The 22,933-nt window shown below is 39.5% G+C and overlaps 1 protein-coding gene across 1 annotated transcript in view; it reads left to right on the top strand.

Moving 5' to 3' along the window:
- The first annotated feature begins 230 nt into the window (after positions 1-230).
- LOC114643721 (zinc finger protein 420-like) overlaps positions 231-22,933 on the top strand; it is a 56,894-nt gene continuing 34,191 nt past the window's right edge. The window contains exons 1-3 of the mRNA XM_051927796.1: positions 231-405; positions 12,090-12,663; positions 21,835-22,828. Of these exons, the coding sequence (XP_051783756.1) occupies positions 12,192-12,663; positions 21,835-22,828 (1,466 nt within the window). The 5' untranslated portion in view covers positions 231-405; positions 12,090-12,191. The remainder of the gene's footprint in view (positions 406-12,089; positions 12,664-21,834; positions 22,829-22,933) is intronic.

The raw sequence follows: 22,933 nt of genomic DNA, 5'->3' as shown, positions 1-22,933 counted from the left end.
TTCACGCTGCGCTTTTAAAAGCAACAAATGGCTTTGAAAGCACGAGAATATTTTACGTTTTTACCAGACTCGTCTGTAGCTGCTCGTTTCCTATGAAAACACAGCGCTGCTGAAGTCTTATTTTAAAAATATCCCTGGGAAATGAAGTCCTTCACCCGTTTAAATTAACGCATGCGCATAAGTACGTAGACGCGCGCGCAGATGCGTGCCAGTGATGTCATCAAAAGCGACGGAACTCGACTGAGAAGTTTTGTATTTTTCACTTCAGCTCCGGTTCCAACTGTCGCGTAGTCCAAATTAGGTAGCGACAACGACTATGTTATAAGAAGATATGGGCTAACCAGATACTCACTGGAAGGACTCTGAAAGATGACGGCTTGCCAGTGTATTCGCTCACCTCAAAAGGTGCGTGTGCAAGCGTGTCGGGCAGAAGTAGAGCAGGATAGCGGCAATTTAGTGGTAACAGTAGCAGGAAAACTAGCGAACTTTGCATTGTGTGTGTAGATTCAGTTTTTTTTTTTGTACAAAAACAAGTCGGAGCATATGCAATGTACTGATCCATTAAAAAGAATACGTGTTTAATGTGAGTTTGAATTATAAGTGTACAAATATATATGGGGAGGTTTGGAGGAATTCTCTATAGCAGTGGTGAGCGTTGTCGTTTATTGCGGAGTAATTCCTTCTATTAACTCTATTTGGAAGTGGTTCAATGTAGTGATAGTGTGAATGCCGTGTTTGATGGACCATTAAGAACTGTAAGAACACCCTAAAGTGTTAATAGGGTGTTAGACGTTAACGCACCAGTAATGTTGGCAGCATTAGAAATTGCACAACGAATTGTCAGCCGAATTCTTCTTTAAGATTTAACCGTATAAAATAGTGCATACATTTTATAGGAATGATTTGGCAATGTGACTCAATATTCCGTGTATTGAATTATTAAGTGAAAACTGGGATATGCTGAACAATTTTTGAAGTTATTTAGACCAGTGGTTCTCCACCTTTATTCTTCCAAGGTCCCCTAGTATACCATGAAGACACCATTACACAGGCCATGATGTTCACCTTCTTGTCATTTTTTTGCAGTGCTTGCTTTTGAGCGTTTATTAACAAAAAACATACTTTCAACTAATACTATCACACTGCCTGTGTTTGCTTAAGCACAATACAAAAATGACAGTCTAATTTCAAAAATAGCCTATATATGTTGTTGGTAATAATAATAACTTCTTACGCCATAAGAGGTTTTTAGCATTTTTGCACTATTGAGAATGAACAGCTATAAATCTGCTTATCTGATAAAGGTAGTTCAGATGACTGAAGAGTATGGATTATAGCACTTCAAATATTTTAGTAAATGTCTGTATTTGAATAAAAACTTTTGTTTCATATTCATGTCAATTAAATAAAACACAGCAAATACACGTTTTAGGAATTTCTGTCCAAATAAACTGGACTTTACAGTACATAATCAAGATATTTTATGATGCACAACCCTGAAGTTTCTGTTGTGCTCTAGTCATTCAGCTGTTAGTGGGCGAAGTTTAAATGTCACAGCATTGCAAAGGTTAGACTGTTTGGCACAAGGTCTCCCCCTGTTTGGAAACATTTAGTCTGTTACTCCTAAACAATCTCCCAGAACACACATTGCAGTTGCAATTATATTTTTATTTTTTAGAGGAAAAAATATTTATATATACACACTGTATATTATATATTACTCTGAAGCAACAATTAAGCAATTTGTAACAATATACATAGTACATAGTATGACTATATACTTATGTAAATCTTTAAAATTGTTTTTCATGCAGTATCCTTAATACAGTTTTGTTTACCACTCGACACAATGAAAGCTGACATTTTGTTTTTTTTTTTTCTGCTACAATTCACCAATCTTGTCCTGCCTTCTGTTGCAGTTGCCCCACAAAGGTTTAGTTCTGTCTTTCTGTCTGTCTATAATTGTATAGTGCATTTCAGAAAGCATTTGATAAGCTTGGCATCAAATTAAAAGAAGTGGGAGTTCAGGGTTATGTTTAGATGGGTGCAGAATTGGCTCAGACACAGGAAGCAGAGTGAGATGGTGTGAGGTACCTCATCAGAATTGGCTGATGTTAAGAGTGGTGACCAGCAGGGGTCAGTGCTAGGGCCGCTGCTATTTTTAATATTTATACATGATTTAGATAGGAATATAAGTAACAAGCTGGTTAAGTTTGCAGACGATACCAAGATAGATACCAAATTATTTTGCAAATTATGGTGGAAAAAAAGTATTTGGTCAATAACAAAAGTTCATCTCAATACTTTGTTATATACCCTTTGTTGGCAATGACAGAGGTCAAACGTTTTCTGTAAGTCTTCACAAGGTTTTCACACACTGTTGCTGGTATTTTGGCCCATTCCTCCGTGCAGATCTCCTCTAGAGCAGTGATGTTTTGGGGCTGTCACTGGGCAACATGGACTTTCAACTCCCTCCAAAGATTTTCTATGGGGTTGAGATCTGGAGACTGGCTAGGCCACTCCAGGACCTTGAAATGCTTCTTACGAAGCCACTCCTTCATTACCCGGGCGGTGTGTTTGGGATCATTGTCATGCTGAAAGACCCAGCCACGTTTCGTCTTCAATGCCCTTGCTGATGGAAGGAGGTTTTCAGTCAAAATCTGACGATACATGGCCCCAATTCATTCTTTCCTTTACACGGATCAGTCGTCCTGGTCCCTTTGCAGAAAAACAGCCCCAAAGCATGATGTTTCCACTCCCATGGTGTTCTTTGGATGCAACTCAGCATTCTTTCTCCTCCAAACACGACGGGTAGAGTTTTTTTCATCTGACCATATGACATTCTCCCAATCCTCTTCTGGATCATCCAAATGCTCTCTAGCAAACTTCAGACGGGCCTGCACATGTACTGGCTTAAGCAGGGGGACACGTCTGGCACTGCAGGATTTGAGTCCCTGGCAGTGTAGTGTGTTACTGATGATAGCCTTTGTTACTTTGGTCCCAGCTCTCTGCAGGTCATTCATTAAGGCCCCCCTGGGATTTTTGCTCACCGTTCTTGTGATCATTTTGACCCCACGGGGTGAGATCTTGCGTGGAGCCCCAGATCGAGGGAGATTATCAGTGGTCTTGTATGTCTTCCATTTTCTAATAATTGCTCCCACAGTTGATTTCTTCACACCAAGCTGCTTACCTATTGCAGATTCAGTCTTCCCAGCCTGGTGCAGGTCTACAATTTTGTTTCTGGTGTCCTTTGACAGCTCTTTGGTCTTGGCCATAGTGGAGTTTGGAGTGTGACTGTTTGAGGTTGTGGACAGGTGTCTTTTATATTGAGAACGAGTTCAAACAGGTGCCATTAATACAGGTGACGAGTGGAGGACAGAGGAGCCTCTTACAGAAGAACTTACAGGTCTGGGAGAGCCAGAAATCTTGCTTGTTTGTAGGTGACCAAATACTTATTTTCCACCATAATTTGCAAATAAATTCTTTAAAAATCAGACAATGTGATTTTCTGGATTTTTTTTCTCATTTTGTCTCTCATAGTTGAGGTATACCTATGATGAAAATTACAGGCCTCTCATCTTTTTAAGTGGGAGAACTTGCACAATTGGTGGCTGACTAAATACTTTTTTGCCCCACTGTATACATAGGAAGTAAAAATGTTAGGTTTCAATACACAATGGACAGTCGAAAAATCAAGAGTCCACCTTATGAGAAGGATTAAGCAGTCATGGTGGACTCTAAGCTATCAAGTCCAGTGTTCAGAAGCAATTAAGAAGGCTAACAGAATGTTGGATTATATAGCGCCTTGAAGTGTGGAGTACAAGTCACAGGAGGTTCTGCTCAAGCTTTATAACACACTGGTGAGGCCTCATCTTGAGTACTGTGTGCACTTTTGGTCTCCAGGCTACACAAAGGACATAGCAGCACTAGAAAAGGTCCAGAGAAGAGTGACTAGGCTGATTCAGAGCTACCGGGATGAGTTATGAGGAAAGGTTAAAAAAGCTGAGCCTTTATAGTTTAAGCAAAAGAAGATTAAGAGGTGACATGATTGAAGTGTTTAAAACTAGGAAGGGAATTAGTACAGTGGATTGAGACTGTTAATTTTAAAATAATTTTAAAATGAGTTCATTAAGAACACGGGGACACAGTTGGAAACTTGTTAAGGGGAAATTTCACACAAACATTGGGAAGTTGTTCTTTACACAAAGAACGACAGACACTTGGAATAAGTGACCATGTAGTGTGGTGGACAGTAAGACGTCTGGGACTTTCAAAACTCAACTTGTTTTTTTGGAAGAAATATGTGGATAGGACTGGCAAGCTTTGTTGGCCTGAATGGCCTGTTCTCGTCTGTCTGTCTTTCTTATATTTCACATCTGGAATATGCTAGGTTCATATATTCATTTTCATACCAGCTTCTTCCAGTGCTGCCGCGGTGGCTGTTTTGCTAGACCTGGGCGCAGGTCAGGAATCAGCTGTGGACAGGTCACATACATACTGTTCACCTAAACCATTCACAGAGAGTGATCAACTGAAATAGCACATGTTTCACATGCAGGTCATAGACAGGAGTACTCCAGGCATTTTCACACCTACTTCATTTAGTGTGTTTTTTATTTTTTATTTTTTTTTTTAAGCTCTGGTGTAATTTCTCCAAAAGTCCCATTCGTTTAAGTAGATGTGAAAACACCAGTCTCTCTTTGCTGGAGACCAAACAAAAAACAGACTGAGACCCTTCGGAAAGGGCAGTCTTGATGCTGTGATCCCTGGAGCGGTTTGCTTGAGGTATGAATGTGTTCTGACACAGGACTGCTCAAACTACAAGAAATACTCAGCCATATGGATGAGACTGTGAATGCGATGGTAGTCATGCTTAACGTGTGCTGTTGGTTATTAATAAATTTCATTCACAGCAGAGTTGAGGGTTAACACGGAGCATTAAAAACAATTAGACTGTAAAAATAAATACACATGGAGTCGATCAAAACACATACAGAGGTGTCGAGAAGTGAACAGCTTTACATTGTGAAAGTGATAAGCAAAGGTGGGCCGTCCTCTGAGAGCAAAGTGGATGCAGATGCACAGTGACTTTTGGGTCACTCCATGTCAAATCGTTACACTTTTGGACCTCATCATCACATATTTTAATGAAACTTGGCCTGTTGATTTGGTCTTGTGAGTGACCCATGGAACTGAAATTGCACCTGCCTTGCATCAACATTAAGAGCGATTTAAGCTAACAAAGTTTGAACTTCTTGGGGGTGTTTATGACTTTGACTGGCTATATCTCGCTAAAGTTAAGCTGCACAGAAATGGCTCCCATATTGTTTTAAATCTCTTTTCCAACTCTGTATTTTGCTTCAATACCAAGTGTTTTTGTTATTTCTGCAGCTGACTTCTAATATATTTTACTTAAGATACAAGTAAGGAAGTAAATTCCACAGGAAAAAAAAGTAGCATTATTAGGAAAATAACATAAGAGTTCAAAACTTTAAGAGCATGGCAAAACATACAAACATTTCTAACATTCTGATAAATGTAGGGTTTTGCATGACTGCTCTTATTTGAAGGCAGAATATTCTCTTTACTTTTAATTACATCCCCAAGTCCTCACTCTTAAATCAAATGGCAACTGCTTTGACATCCTGCAACAGGAAAGCAAGTGTGACATTAGTGCAAATGGTGTCCTAAAGCATAATGTAAAGTATGAACAAAGGTGGCTTTAGAAAAGGGATGGATTAACAAAAACTAATTGTCAGGAATCCAAATATGAAAAAAAGGAAACTTGCCAAAATGGTTTCAAACACATGTAGGTCCTGACAGTGTTCTTCCTTCTGTTTCTGTTAACTCCATTCTAATCTTCTGAGCAGTGGCCAGGGCTTTGGAGTCGGCAGACTAGTCGACTAGTTTCCAGTACTTCTCACCCCAACTCTGACTCCTCTGTATTTAATATGCTAATGTGTTTTCCATGTTGATTGAAGGAAGGCAACATACACATTATTTAACCACAGAACTACTGGCTAGGAAGCTGACTCTCTACCGTATTGGCCAGTTAAACAAAAAAATGTAAACAATAAGGTTTTATTTATTGTTTTTATCAAGTGGCTATAAAGTAATAGCATGCATAAAAATCAGGAACTGGAACTTTAACAGTTCAAAAAATATAAACCACATTCTTCAGTAGTTTTAAAACAAAAACAAAGCTTCACAACATGAACAAAAATCAGTTTATATATTAAACTTGGAATACAGTTGTAGAATAGAATAACTGTTAAATGCAATCCAAAATTAACTCAATACAGTGTTCTAAGAAACAGAATTACATCTGCCAGATCCTCTTTTATAGAAGCTCTTAAATCTGACTTGGTTATTTTTAGAGCTGAGAATTGTCTTTCAGCACTGACTTGGGTGGGTGGCATAACTCTTACAGTTCTAGCCACATCACTAATAATCTCTGGATCAACAAGGATGGATTCTTCTACAGTCAGTTTCGGTGAGCGATCATACTTTTCAACTTCTTTTAATATTTTAAAAAACTCCTGCTGGAATCTCTTTATTTGGACATTTACTGGTCGTTTATTTTTCACGCATAGGTGATGTCTGTTTGGTTTTGAAACTTCCATTTTGTCCAAGTAGGAATCAAAGTCTAATTCTTCATTTGAAGAGGATGATCCTGAGTTCCCAGTGCTTATAGCTTCATTCAGTGGTGGTGTTTCAGGTAGTAGTAATCCCTTCATGTGAACTGCTACATCATAGAGTGCCTTTTTTCTATTAGCAAACTGGTCACCGCGCAACAAAATTCATCTCATTGGATCAACGTAAATAGCATCTAATAAGATTTGATTATCCAGTAAGAGACTCTCTCTTATACTTCATTGAAGATACAATGCCACCAGCTATTAACCCTCCACTTTTGTTTAGGCAATAAATCAAGCTCTTCCATTCCAAGAAAAATTTACCGGGTGTTAAATCTTCATATTTCAACCTCTTGGTTACAGTAAAGGGGTAAGAAAGTAAACTTTCCAGTTCTTTTACTTGTGCCCACTGGCTTTCAGTTAATAAAACATTTTCATTGTCCAGTTCTTCAAGAAAGTGTTTTAATTCAAGCAAACACTTTACCATCAAATAAGTACTTCCCCAGCATGTTGTTTGATCCAAAATGGCTGATTTTCCTGCATGTCTTTTCAAGATGGCATCTGTTTTAGGGGCCCTGCCTACAACAGTTACTTGCCTCAATTTGCCAACTAGAGTAGCTGTATGACGATTTTTCAATCCATCTCTTATTGCAAGTTGCAGAGTATGAACAGCGCACTGCATATGTTAAATAGTAGTAAGCTTAGATGCTTCTTCAGATAGATAGATAGATACTTTATTATTTCCAAGGGGAAATTCACAAATTCTTCAGCGATGTTATCCAAAATGTCACTATTCTCTTTGGTTTCACGTTCTCTAATACTTGCAGAATTGTCTTCCTTTAATATCTGTTTGTCACTTTTTTCATCTACTTTATTCATTTTCTCAATTGTGCTTAACATATTAGAAGCGCTATCTGTCACAATACATAGAATCTGTTCCTTTTTAATTTCAAAATCTTCTAGAACAGCTGGTGTGCAACGTTATGCTAAAGTTCAGCCCTGGGAGGGCGCATATGTGGAGAGTAGAGACAGAACCCCTGAACACACATCAGGCCATAGCACACACCTCCACCTCCATCATTACACTTGTTTACACTCAAATGAACTTGCTAAACACATTGTATGTGAAATAAAATTAAAACACTTTTTGTAATGTACCATAATCCAGATTACAATATGAGAATGTCTGGTTGTATAATAGCTCAGCTGAACTTCACACTAGTAGTAACACAACTATGCACTGGGCTTTATTCTTACATCAGAGAAGTACTTCATTATGACTATTGTTTGTGAAATGGGACATTTGAACTTGCTGTATTTTTTTTTTCATTACAATTTGAATTTATTAGGAGTCGGAGTTGGTACATTTTTGCTGACTCCAACCCCAACTCCAAGTACCCAAAATTGTCTCTGACTCCGACTCCACAGTCCTAACTGTGACTGTTAACCCCGGGAGAATTTCAGCGGGTGTGTCAAAGTATTAAAATAATCAAATGAAAATTGCTCAGTGAGCCGACGTGTCTGCTGTAAATCCTAAGGGTTAATTAAGGTGGCTCCTTCATTGAGTGTGGTTCTGAAAATGCCCCCAGTGTCTCTGAAGATTGGAATGGTGTAGCCTCAACAGGCTGTCTGAAACAAAGCAGGCCATCAACGTGTCTTGGCCAAATTCGAAGCTGGTATTGTTTTTCTCTTTTTTTTGTCACATGTACCCTTTTTTCTTATTTTATTGTCCCATTTTGACCAAGCCATTTTACACATACAGTGTGAATATCTTATACATTTAATACTCCATTTTATTTATTTTGATTTGCTGTTCTTTTGGCTTGTGCTCAGCATAAATGCTTATTTTTCTGTCAACTTAATCTTAGCATTTGTAATTTGGCTTGATAAGGCGCAATGTTTACGTTATGTATGTACATCTTCAACTGTTTGTCATAAAGAATACTACATAAAACATACAAACTATAAAAACCTGGAAATGGACACAAATAGATGAACATACACAGGCTTGGTCCGCAATAGAAATAAAATCCTGCAGCACTTCTTGATATTCCTTGCTTTGTAGCCCAATAAGTACAAGTCATTGCCAATATACTAACAACCCAAATGTGCTTCATTCACTCAGAATATGGAATCGATGCATGAAGTATTTTAAGATGGAGAATCTTTTATTGGTGGCACCTCTGCACGAGAGCCACCTTTTCCTACCCTCTCAAATTTACAGTTTTTAACGTCTGGAAAATATTTGGGATTAAATCACTTAGAGATTTGTACATAGACAACGTCTTTGCATCCTACGAACAATTACACTCCCAAGTTTAACTTTCCAGCCACACATTTCTTACACTATCTTCAAATTAGGAACCTGCCCAATTTTCCTCACCTTCCACCTACCTCTATGCCGAAAAAAATATTGATCAGTCTTGAGGACTCGGACAGCATTTCTGTAACATTCATCCATCCATTTTCCAACCCGCTGAATCCGAACACAGGGTCACGGGGGTCTGCTGGAGCCAATCCCAGCCAACACAGGGCACAAGGCAGGAACCAATCCTGGGCACGGTGCCAACCCACCGCAGAACACACACAAACTCACCCACACACCAAGGCCAATTTAGAATCGCCAATCCACCTAACCTGCATGTCTTTGGACTGTGGGAGGAAACCCACGCAGACACGGGGAGAACATGCAAACTCCACGCAGGGAGGACCCGGGAAGCGAACCCGGGTCTCCTAACTGCGAGGCAGCAGCGCTACCACTGCGCCACCGTGCCGCCCTATTTTCTGTAACATATAAAACCATTTTACAGTCCCTCCCTTTCAAAGATCCAAGAGGACAGTGGGAAAAGGATCTCTCACTCAACATCTCAGAAATGGAGTGGAAGGTAGCAATGCAGGGAATTAACTCGAGCTCCATATGTGCAAAGCATACAATTATTCAACTTAAAATCATATATCGAGCACATCTGTCTCGTTTAATGTTTTCAGAGCAAGATCCAACCTCCGGACGTTGCAATCAAGTTCCAGCCTCACTGGGTCACATGTTTTGGGCCTGCACCAAATTAACATCATTCTGGACCAAAATTTTTAAATACCTTTCAGACAGCCTTGGTGTCACAATCCCTCTTAACCCATTAACAGCTGTGTTTTGTGGGCTTCCAGATGGGCTTAAAGTGGAGAAGCACAAACAAACTGTAATCGCTTTTACTACACAATTGGCATGTAGACTTATCTTGTTCAACTGGAAGAATCCTAACTCTCCTCTGTTAAGACTGTGGGTAACTGATGTTATACGTATACTATTTATACTATACTATACTACATCAAAGGTGACTGTGTGCAGATGGTGCAGACCTATAAATATCTTGGAATGCAGCTGGATGATAAATTAGACTGGACTGCCAATACTGATGCTCTGTGTAAGAAAGGACAAAGCCGGTTATACTTCCTTAGAAGGCTGGCGTCCTTCAACATCTGCAATAAGATGCTGCAGATGTTCTATCAGACAGTTGTGGCAAGCGCCCTCTTCTACGCAGTGGTGTGCTGGGGAGGCAGCATTAAGAGGAAAGACGCCTCACGCCTAGACAAACTGGTGAGGAAGGCAGGCTCTATTGTTGGCATGGAGCTGGACAGTTTAACATCTGTGGCAGAGCGAAGGGCGCTCAGCAGGCTCCTATCAGTTGTGGAGAATCCACTGCATCCACTAAATAGTATCATCTCCAGACAGAAGAGCAGCTTCAGCGACAGACTGCTGTCACTGTCCTGCTCCACTGACAGACTGAGGAGATCGTTCCTCCCCCAAACTATGCGACTCTTCAATTCCACCCGGGGGGGTAAACGTTAACATTTAACATTATACAAAGTTATTGTCTGTTTTTCACCTGCATTATTATCTTTCTTTAATTTAATATTATTTATTGTATCAGTATGCTGCTGCTTTAATTTAATATTATTTATTGTATCAGTATGCTGCTGCTGGAGAATGTGAATTTCCCATTGGGATTAATAAAGTATCTATCTATCTATCTATCTATCTATCTATCTATCTATCTATCTATCTATCTATCTATCTATCTATCTATCTATCTATCTATCTATCTATCTATCTATCTATCTATCTATCTATCTATCTATTTGAAACTGGAAAAAATCAAATTCTCATTTCGAAGATCTGTACAGAACTTTTTTAAGACCTGTCAGGATCTAATCGATAACATTTTAGAATAAGCTTTTAAATTGCAGAAGCGGATTCTCTCTCCTCTTTTACTCCATTTTTCTTTATTCATTTATTAATTTATCTATTCATTTGTCTTTACTAGTATAAAGTTTTACGCTGCTGGCCTAGCTCTCTTTCTCAGGGTTGGGGGTTGATTTGTTTCAAACCTTTTTTTTTTTGGTAAAACTTGAGTTTTGTGTATGGAATGTTATTTGATTTTAATAAATTCAATAAGATTAAAAAAAATACCATATAGATTAGTAAAACATGTTTAAGATGCTTTTGTTTTTTGGGGGGGGATTTTTTTTTTGTTTTTTTTATTTTACAATATGAAGAACACTAAAAATAAATGTAGAGGTGGTATTCTGAAAATTCTTCCTCCAGAGTACTGTGACACGGATTGCAGATATTTTATTCCATTATGAATATACAATATCTATCTATCTATCTATCTATCTATCTATCTATCTATCTATCTATCTATCTATCTATCTATCTATCTATCTATCTATCTATCTATCTAATACAATACAATTTATTTTTGTATAGCCCAAAATCACACGATAAGTGCTGCAATGGGCTTTAACAGGCCCTGCCTCTTGACAGCCCCCCAGCCTTGACTCTCTAAGACTACAAGGAAAAACTCCCAAAAAACCATTGTAGGGAAAAAATGGAGGAAACCTTAGGAAAGGCAGTTCAAAAAGAGACCCCTTTCCAAGTGCGTTGGGCATGCAGTGGGTGTCAAAAAAGGGAGTCAATACAATACAATAGACATAACAGAACAAATTCTTAATACAGTATAAAAAATAAAAAAATGTACAAGTATGGAGCAGAATTTAACAATCGATGATATCACATAATATTATTCAGATTTGTTTAGAGTCCAAGAGACCTCGGCCATCAAGCTGCTATTGGCCATTCCACAGCTGGGCCAGCCAATCAGATGAAAAGACCCCGATACTCTGCTCTAAATGCAGCAGAAAAGCCATTCAAGTCTATGGTGGGTCAAAACTGACCTGAAAGAGATGGCAAGGTAAATATTTTCAGAATGGGATTTTTCTTTTACTGTTCACTTTGGAGGAGAAATTTAAAAAATGTTGAGAAGTTTTATCCTGGACAGATGAAAATTAGGTTGCTTTGTTGCAAAAATGTTGTAAGGTTAAAGCTGCTTACATTTTCTTACGTATTATAATGTATGTCTGTCTTTCTTATGCCATTTTTTTCTGTTCTTTTTGCAGAGGTCAGAATAAGGGGCTGCCTTTCCCAGTACTCAATCCCCCCAGTTTCTGAGGTTTGTGGCAACTCTACTTGAAAAATATGGCAGTTTGAAGTGAAAGAAAATGGTTTTAAATGAAGTTGATACCATGGAGCAAAAAACAGTTCAGGTTAAGAAAGATGAATTAGACTGGGAATGTGCTCATATTACCCAAAAGGGCCTCCGCATTAAGCAAGAGAATTATGAATGGTGGACTTCAGATACACAAATCAACGGTTTTGAGCAAGTAGCGGTGTGCATTAAAGGACAAGATTCTGAACATGCATTGGTCGGTGTTAACGTGAAAAATCTTGAAACTGTAAATAGATTGAAAGAAGGTGAAGCTTCAGAAAACCGCTCTGGTTTTGAGAAGAGTCCAGCCGTGAAACACGAGGCAGAAGCAGATTGGGAGTCCCTTCAGCTGAGAACGTATTCTCCACGCTGGCATTCTGTCCATGTGAAACCTGAAGAACTCGAGTATGACGACAGCATCGGCAAGGCAAGATACAGCGGGGAAGAAGAGAAACAAGTCTCATTAAATGGTCCGGCGCAAAAGTGTAAGTTATGAATTATTAAAATGAATGGTGCTGGGGACCTTCACCTTTAGAGTTGTGTTTTGGGTTTTGAGACTTGAAAAGCCTGTGTTTTTCTCATTGGTTTTAAATCTGAGAAATAAGAGGAGAGATTTTGAACATACTGTGGTGTTATGTTTGGTTCAAGTTGTTTCAGTATATTTTGTGTAATTCAAACTCTACATACAGTAAAAAATATTAGTTTATATACATTGTAACAATTAAACACACCAGACATCACGAAGGTTTTGGGCAGCCACCTGTATAATGTGTCCTGGCTGCAAAAATAGAAATTTGTAAAGAGCATTGTTTACAAGACTGAGTCCAAAACAGAACTGATCAAAGACAGTAAAGATGGCGGCTTTAAAGGCCTGTTCAGGAAGTGACGTCATCTTTAGGGCCGGGATCAGACGTGATGCCACCTCTGGGGCCGGAGCCAGAAGTGATGTCATTGGGACCAGAAGTGACGTCATCGAGGGTGCCGGAACCTGGTGGGACTTTCTGGGAATAGTCTGCAAGTAACTGAGAAAGACAGTCAGCACACTCTGCCACCCCCTGGTCAGAGGTGGTATTACAATTACTCAGGCCCTTTAGCTGCCTCCTTCTTGCACGTGTGTGACAAGAGATTTCATTTTATTGCTTAATAGCCCTAAGTATAAACCTAGACCACTTATTTAACTTACAACATTCCTGTGATAAACATTTTGTATATACCAAGGCTTAAACATGGCAAAAACCAGTCAATACAAACTTGTGTTGACTGAAAACTTTTTAAACACTCATACTGTACGCATTATAGCTTACTTTTGTAGTACACCTTGAATGAGGCGTCTGTTTATTAAAAATAATACAAAGTGAAAGTGCTGTTTTGTCATGGTAGGTTCCTACATTTGTCCTGTATACTCTTTATTACGTAGACCATGTCACAAATCACGTACTCTCATCGCACTGTCAGGATTAATGATTGCTTTAGTTAAATATTCCGTCTTTCTTTTACATCATTAATCCTTGATAACTAGAGCACCTGATCAGGATGTTGAGAAAGGAACACATTTATTCATACATTATAGTGAATATGCACAAAGTATATGCAGATTACAAATGTGATCGTTGATAAAATAATAGAACCTCATCCATATTACTAAACGAGAATGGTAAACCGGATGGACGCAGGGACATGGGCCGTGGACGCAAAAGACGTAGTGCGCAGACGCCACACAAAGCCCCCCTCCAAGCACCGGAAAATAAGAAATGATGCACCGCGCCCATAAAGCACACAAAAAAAAAGGATTCAGACGCAGGCGCCACACAAACCCATGGCACAAAGCGCCACATGAAGCCCATAGCACACGAAACGGAACACACACAAAAAAGAGGATTCAGACCCACAACACACAAAGCACCCCTCCACTAACAGAAATAGGAAATGAGGCAACGCGCCCCTAGCACACCAAAAACAAAGGAGTCAGACGCAAGCGACACATAGCACACGAAACGGTACGCACACAAAAAAGAGGATTCAGACCCACGACACAAAAAGCCCCCCTCCACTAACAGAAATAAAAAATGAGGCAACGCGCCCCTAGCACACAAAAAAAAAGGAGTCAGATGCGAGCGCCACACAAAGCCCATTGCACACGAAACGGGACAGACTACGGACATAGCAGACGAAACGGAACGTACACAAAAAGGAGGATTCAGACCCACGACACACAAAGCCCCCCTCCACTAACAGAAATAAATAATGAGGCAACGCGCCCCTAGCACACAAAAACAAGGAGTCACACGCAAGCGCCACATAAAGCCCATGGCACACGAAACGGGACAGACTACGGATTTCACACACTAACATAAATAAAACATGAGACACAAAGCACCCCTCCACTAACAGAAATATGAAATCAGGCAACGCGCCCATATCACACAAAAACGAGGAGTCAGACACACACCCCAAAGTGAAACGGGACAGACTACGGACTCCACACACGGTCACCCATCGAGCCCGAGATTGAGGCTCAAAAACGGAAGAGCGACCAAAAGCGAACACTCGAGATCATACAAAAACCCCACACATACGGACAACACAACATATTTGAATCAGATTATCCCCGCCTAACAGTGAAACGGGACAGTCTATGGAGTCCACAAAACTTCACAAATCAAGCCCGAGATGGTACTGAAAAAGAGGACTCACACCCCCACATCACAGTTAAATGGAACAGACTACGGAGTCCTCAAAGGGTCACACATCAAACCCAACATATTACAGAAAGCGATTTGTGTTTCGGAAAACGGCAGATACTACAATAGAAGCATTCGCCTACAACTCGCATCTGAAATCAACGTACAGACTATACAGCACATTCCACGCACTTCTAAAAAAACGCACGCCAACAAACGACGTCATACATAAACAACAAGAGACCGGACTACAATACATATACAGGCGCGACACCTGATGGGTAATAATACGAAGAAATGAAATGTCCGTATTAAACATACGTCATCTCAACATGTTCAAACTATACAGCATAGGTGAATCTCATTACAATGATGCACTATTAACCGTACAACCACAGAAAAGGCTCCATATTAACAGTGAGTGCGATCCTCCTTATTACTTATCCATATTACTAACGATAAAGAACAAACAAGTCATGAATTCACGATCACAGGTACAAAACAATAAGGCTCGAGTAATGGGACCACAAACACGAAACCGCATGAAAAAAAAAACAATAAACGTCGGCACATACAACGCACTTCTAAAACCGTGGAAGAAAAAATGTCTCGGCTCCAAAAACACCTGTCACTCCTTATTCAAAATACCAGTCCCAATCACAGAAACATCGGTATCCACTATGAAAATGAACAGTAAAAATGCACGTAACATCCGTCTTGCAAAACTGTTAATTATAGATGAATGTACAATGGCATCCAGTCACTTACTCAACACCATTGATAAACTTCTACAAACGTTGATGAATAATAATATTCCCTTTGGGGGAAAGGTACTTTTATTAGGAGGAGATTTTAGACAGTGCTTAGCTATTGTTCCACATGCCATGCGCTCAGCTATTGTTCAGTCCACCTTAAAATATGCGGACATTTGGCATTGCTTTCAAAACATACAATTGGTACAAAACATTCGATGTCCAGATCCAGAATATAACAATTGGTTATTACAACTGGGAGATGAGACACTCACCAATACGGATGGACTTCACCCAAATATTATTACAATTCCTCAAGCCTTTATCTGCGACGACTTGGTTACGGAGATATTTGGAACAACAATCTCATTACACCAAATACCCCTATTAACACAACGGACTATATTATGTCCAAAAAATATTAATGTTGATCACATAAATAACCAAGTCATTGTATTACTTCCTGGAGAGACACGGCTCTTTCTAAGCTCTGACAAAGTTGACTCTGATGACGACAATGACCATCTTAATTTCCCCTTACAATATTTGAACACTATTAACCCACCCGGATTACCACAACACAATCTTAACCTTAATATCGAACAATAATCATGCTATTAAAAAACCTTAACACTAAACAAGGTTTATACAATGGTACACGTTTAGTCGTCAACACCATGACATACAATGTTATTAAAGCAAAAGTTCTTACAGGATCACATGCTAACAATACTGTTCTGATTCCTAGAATTGACCTTACAAGTTCTGACCTAGAATTACCTTTTACACTTAAACGTCGACAGTTCACCATTAAACCTGCATTTGCCATGACCATCGACATGCCAAGGAAAACTCATTCAACTCATTCACCATCTTTACTACTAATGTTGTGTACAAGGAAATTTTCCAATAAATCGTTACACTGTGCCATGCAGTTTATTCTTTGCTTCCTATATGCATCATCTACACCTTCACACTATGCTATATCTCATACATACATCACGCTATTTGTAATTACCCGACACCAGGGGTTGGCGAGCGAAGCCCCCTAGTAATATACTATGAGGTGGCCCTCCACCTTATTACGTTGATTGTGTCTCTAGTTGAGCCTGGTCTATGCTGTGATGTCGCCTTTGAGTGAGTTGTCAGAAACAAACTTCCTGACATGTCTGACTGTGGTGGCCGAGAAACATGGTCTCCTCAGGTTGGAGGCAGAGAGACCAAACCAATGCCAGTCGTTGGGTTTCCCACCACACCTCATTGACCAGTGGGGTGCTGTGGTTCAGGGTGACTCTCCTGATTGGGAGTTTTGTGGCAGTTCTATTACACAACATTAAACGTTATCACAAAGATGAGTCATAGACATCATGAAGGTTTGGGGCAGCCACCCGTATATTGTTTGCAGGCTGCAAAATTGAATTACATTTGAACAGAGATGTTCACAGGTTTGAGTCCAAAATAGCACTGACTATATGGAGGTAAGATGGTGGCTTTAAAGGCCGGTAATGGAAATGATGTCACTGGGGCCAGAACCGGAATTAACATTGTTGGGACCGGGAGTGACTTCATCATTGGCGGTCGAAGTGACATCTTCAGGACCGGAAGTGGCGTCTTCATTGGAACCGGAGGTGACATCTTCATTGACACCGGAGCTGCAAGTGATGTCATCAGTGGTGCCGGAACCCTGCAGGATTTCCTGTGAATGGTCTTCAAGAGATTGAGAGAGACAGTCAGTGCACCCTGCTGCCCCCGGTCTGGTGTGGAATTACTATCATTTAGGCCCTTCAGCTGTCTCCCAATCGCACGTGTGTGACAACGTCCATACAACCTGACACTCTTCTTATCAATTAAACTGTAGAAGGAGGAACTAATTTTGGCTTATTTTCAGAAAGTGTCGCCTTTCTTTAAGTCACCAATTAATTCTTTAAATGACATTATAATGTACAGTCGTCATAGTGATCGATATTTATGCAGCAAAGTGAAACAGCAAAAGAACTTTAACAAAGCAACGTTTTGGACAACAAATGCACTGTTGTCAGTTTATATCTCCTCTGCATATTTTTTTATTTCTGAGCAGATTTTAATCCCCAATACACAGGCCAAGCCACCATTGTGATGACCTTGACCAACTGACTGCTCTCCACCTCCTGGGTTTTCAGGGACAGTGGCTTTCAAACACACTTAATCAGCTGATCCTGTGTTTTCACTACCATTGAAAAGTATTGGGCGGGCAACTCCATAATCTCAATCACCCACCCATTAATCCATAGGCCCAGGTCTTGGGGAGGACTGGGTAAAGACATTGGAGCATTCAATCTTCAGGCAAAATGAATTCAATTCTCAAGTTTCTGTGACTTTTCGAAAGGGGTGTACAGTCACGGCCAAAAGTTTTTAGAATGACCTGAGTGTTGGTTTTCACCAAGTTTGCTGCTTCAGTGTTTTTTAGATCTTTTTGTCAGATGTTTCTCTGGTACACTGAAGTATAAGTACAAGCATTGCAGACCATGAAGTTTATGCACAGAGTCCATATTTGCAGTGTTGGCCCTTCTTTCATTTTCAAAACCTTTGTAATTCACCCTGGCAGGCTGTCAGTCAACTTCTGGGCCAAATCCTGACTTGATAATCAGTGCTTGGAGTTTGTCAGAATTGGTAGGTTTTTGTTTGTCCACCTGCCTCTTGAGGTTTGACCGCAAGTTCTCAATAGGGGGTTTCCTGACCATGGACCCCAAATTTCAATGTTTTGTTCCCCGAACCTCTTAGTTGTCACCTTATGGCTCGGTGCTCCATCATGCTGGATTGTTCATTGTTGGTCTCCAAACTGTTTTTGGATGGTTGGGAGAAGTTGCTCTCGGAGGAGGTTTTACTACCATTCTGTGCTGTGACCGAGTTGTCTTTCGTGTTTGTTTACTTGCATGTGGTCCGTTCTATACACCTAGTGATGTCGCGATACAAATAATTTTGTGTTTGATATGAGTACCTGTGACATTTTACATAATTCAATACCTTTGGATACCACAGCAATAGCAGAAATTCACTGTAATGGTGTTTTATTAAAAGTACCTCCACTACTGAAGTTAACATTATGTTGCCTTTTTCTGTAATGCAATATCTACTCTATATATACGTTTTTATGTGATGTTTTTATGTCACGCTTTAAATGGGGCTTATTTTAAAACCTACATATATATGTTTAGTATCATTCTTTTGAGAATTTATTGAACATTAATGTGATGATGTTAAATTTTCAGGTTCTTATTCCATTTTTAAATCATAAACTAAAATATCAAGAAAGTCATGGATTTTATTTTTGATCGAGTACACTTTCACAGGAACAAATTATTAAAAAAAAAAAAAATTATCTATTCATAACACCAATGTTTGTATTTTAGGTGAGTTAGCTAACTGAAGGTCGGGGAGTGGGGATGGGGGTTTGGACGCCGAAGGCACTGGGGGACTTACCCCCCTAGTGAAATATACAAAGACCAACAGTAACGACATCTTTAAAATACAAACATATCCATCAAGTACTTACTCAACAGTTGTTTAAGTAAACTAGTATTGGCATCAAGGACTATTAAAATACTAGCTGTGTAGGCCCGTGCTGTAAAAAGCCAGGGGTCCTAGAAACTATTGAAATTGTTAGAAAATAAACTGAAATGTAGAGATTCAGGTAATTGAAAGGATCTCCTCCGGGCATCTCTCTCTCCTAGGAGGATTCATTTTGCCGACATGATCGCATTGCTTGTATATTAGCAGCGGGAGGAAAAGTAAAAGGGATACCGTTTTGGCAATAATGTCGGCTAAGCGAGTTTGTCTTTCTTCTGAGGTTTAGTTTTGCCGATGTGCTCACTTCACTTGTGTTATTAGCGGCTAAGTGAGTTTTCTGTTTACTCGGAGGCAGAGCCCTTACCCCGACACCACCTCTCACTTCCGGGCTGGACAGACACACACACACACACACACGCGCGTAGACGTTTACATATAAGACAATGCAGGGCTTGAATTTTAATATGTGACAGAAATGGGGATTCTCCAAGTGTAACAACAAATGTGGGGTTTATAATCTTGGGATGGATTTTAGCATAGAGTTTGTGAAGAATATTAGCACATGCACAATCTAATTTTATTCTGACATTTTCTGTCCAGTAACTGAAAACTACTGCTTAAAACCCACAGTAAATATACAAATTCAAGCATGATTATATCTGAACTGTTGAATTAGTGAATTCCAAGATAACTTGGGATATTTCCATTTAAATCAACTCTTTAAAGCTGTTTTTGCAACAACATGCTTTTAAAGTCTGGTTTGTCAGTGACCCACTCTTAGGTTTGTAACATTTGCTGTTGTAAGATTTTATATTTGTATCATTAGCTGGTTAAAAATATACAGTCGGCCCTTGATATACGACCAGCTTGACATGCGAATAACTTGGTTTACGACCAAAATTTTTGTTTTGAATTACAACCAATGTCTTGTGTTATGACCCGAATGCGGTCACATGTATCCGCTTGTGTGATTGTAAACAAACAGCTGAGAGCGTTTGTAAGCGTCAGTCGGAGCCCAGATACATGTGTTTGTGGATGTAATTTTGGTCAGTGCAGTGATTTATATAATTTATTTCGATAATTGCGAAGGAAGGAAGAGAAGGTAAAGAAAGTGATCACAATCGAAACAAAGAAGGAAATTGTGCGGAAATATGAGAGTTGCGTTCGTGTGACCAATCTCGCTAATATTTACAGCATGTCAAAATCCACCATCTGGACAATTTTACAAAGAAAAGATTTGTATAAGGGGGCTCCTTCCAAACAATAACCATCTTCCATTTCATTCTCCTCCTCCTCTCTTCCTGCAACCCAAAGATGTCAAATTAAATGGTGAGTACAGTATGAAATTGTTGTTTCTGGTAGGCTAGACACTTTTTATAACTTTTTGATTAGTACATTAGAAAAATTATTGGTGTGTTGGTAAATTATGCACATTATACAACCCTTTTTTATTATGAAAAGGTTAAGTAAGTGTTGCTGTGGGAGGTTCGGAACGCATTATGGGTATTTCCATTATTTCTTATGGGAAAAATAGTCTTGACTTACAACCAACTTGAGTTTCAACCAGCCTTCGCGAACGAATTGAGTTCGTAAGTCAAGGGTCCAATGTACTACAAACTCCTGGTGCTTTCATTTTCCAAATCTGTCCCTCCTTATTTTACATTTGTTCCAACTTTAAAGCTTCCCAGGTGAGATCAAACATGTCAGTTTAACACTTCTTTTTTATTTCACACCTTCTGTTAAACAGCCTTTGTTTTGCCATTTTTCAAGGTTTTGCCAAATGTTTCAAGGTTTCTCACGTGAGTGATTACACTTTGTTGTTGCTGACACCCATGCACAAATCCAGAATTTGAAAATTACTTGGGCTGTCTAACTGGGTAATTTTCTAACTGAGACAGCATTACATCCTTCAGCATACTGCTTAAATATATGTGACGTATGCTTTTACTTTCAGGTTATATCATTGAATCATAATTTGTCTTCAAAAGCCTAACACATGATTTAAATTCAATGTTTACAGATTTGTATTTAATTAAGTTTGCTGTTTTGCTTGTCCCACTCACTGTGTGTTTTGGCGATTATATGCCTCTGTTAAACATACACGTCGTATTAATAGAGAGATGTGCCTTGTCTTTGGAAGTGCTGAAACACTAAATAAATTTTATTTTGGTATTAATAAATGGTGAAACTCATGTAATGTAGCCATTTTGTTTGAACCTTGCCGTGATGTTTACTTGCTACATCTATTGTTTTCCCACAGTCCTACATGTGTAATTGTGGATACTTGTAAGTCGCACGCACCCCAGAGCAAACCTGAACTGGTGGTGCTTGGACTGATGGACGTCTGTAGAAGTCATCACAATGAGAGAATGAATGCGAAGCCTCTGTTCATTTATTGGGGCTGTGGGGGGACTGTTTAAAAGTGATTATTCTTACTATCTTTTCATCTGCTCTTACCAATGTGTAACAATACAAGTTAAATTATTACATTTCATTTGATTGGTTCAGTTATTTCACTCTTAAAGCATGCATAAATCTATTTCTTATTTAATTGCAATGGGATGAAACGTGGCCATCATGTGAACTGGCGTGTGTGTTTTTGTTTGTGGTTTTTTTTTTCATTTTAATATATAAATTAATTTTTTATTTTTAATTATGTCTGTTTTTCATTAAACAGGTTTACAAGAAAATAACAGCTTCTGTCAGTCATCTGTTACTCGGGACTCTGAAAATGACAATGCAGCATCTTTGCCAAGCAGCGATAGACATTCAGTTGACGCAATTCCACAGAAGTCCAAGAGAACCTACAAAGGGGAGAAGCCATATTGCTGCTCGGAGTGTGGGAAACAGTTCTCACTCAGAAGGAGTCTTCAGATACATACGAGGTTTCACACTGGAGGGAAGCTGCCTTGTTGCTCTGAATGTGGGAAACTCTTCTCACGCCCAAGTAATCTCTTGATGCATATGAGAATACACACTGGTGAAAAACCACACTGCTGTCCTGAATGTGGAAAACGATTTTCACACCCAAGCAATCTTCAGGCGCACATGAGAATTCACACAGGCGAGAAGCCTCACTGCTGTCCTGAATGTGGCAAACAATTCTTACATGTAGGTCATCTTCAGACCCACATGAGAGTTCACACAGGAGAGAAGCCTCATTGTTGCCTTGAATGTGGCAAGCAGTTTTCACAAATAAGTAGTCTTCAGAAACACATACGAATTCACACGGGGGAAAAACCACATGGATGTACCGAATGTGGTAGGCAGTTCTCACGCATCAGCATTCTTGAGACTCACATGAGGATTCACACAGGGGAAAAGCCACATTGCTGTACCGAATGTGGGAAGCAATTCTCACAAAAAAGTTACGTCCGGGCACACATGCGATCTCACACTGGGGAAAAACCACACCGCTGTGCCGAGTGTGGCAAACAGTTTTCCTTCATAAGCAGTCTCCAGGCGCACATGAGAATTCACACGGGGGAGAAGCCACATGGCTGTCCAGAATGTTCCAGGCAATTCACACAATTGGGCAGCCTGCAGAGACACAAGAAAGTTCACGCTAAAAAGGGGCATCATTGCTGCTCTGAATGTGGCAAACAGTTTCACCAACTCCGCCATCTTGAAGCTCACATGAAAATTCACATTGGCAAGAAGGAGAACCGATAGGAGTGTTACTGCCACAATAGAACAAAAATCACAAAACTCTTAAATAATAGTTTTAGTACACCACATATTGTCAAATGAGGGGTGGTAAAACATTTGTACATACA

Source organism: Erpetoichthys calabaricus, chromosome 5 (genome assembly GCF_900747795.2).
Source record: "Erpetoichthys calabaricus chromosome 5, fErpCal1.3, whole genome shotgun sequence".
Classification (NCBI taxonomy): Eukaryota; Metazoa; Chordata; class Cladistia; order Polypteriformes; family Polypteridae; genus Erpetoichthys; species Erpetoichthys calabaricus.
This window is presented reverse-complemented; position numbering and strand designations above follow the sequence as displayed.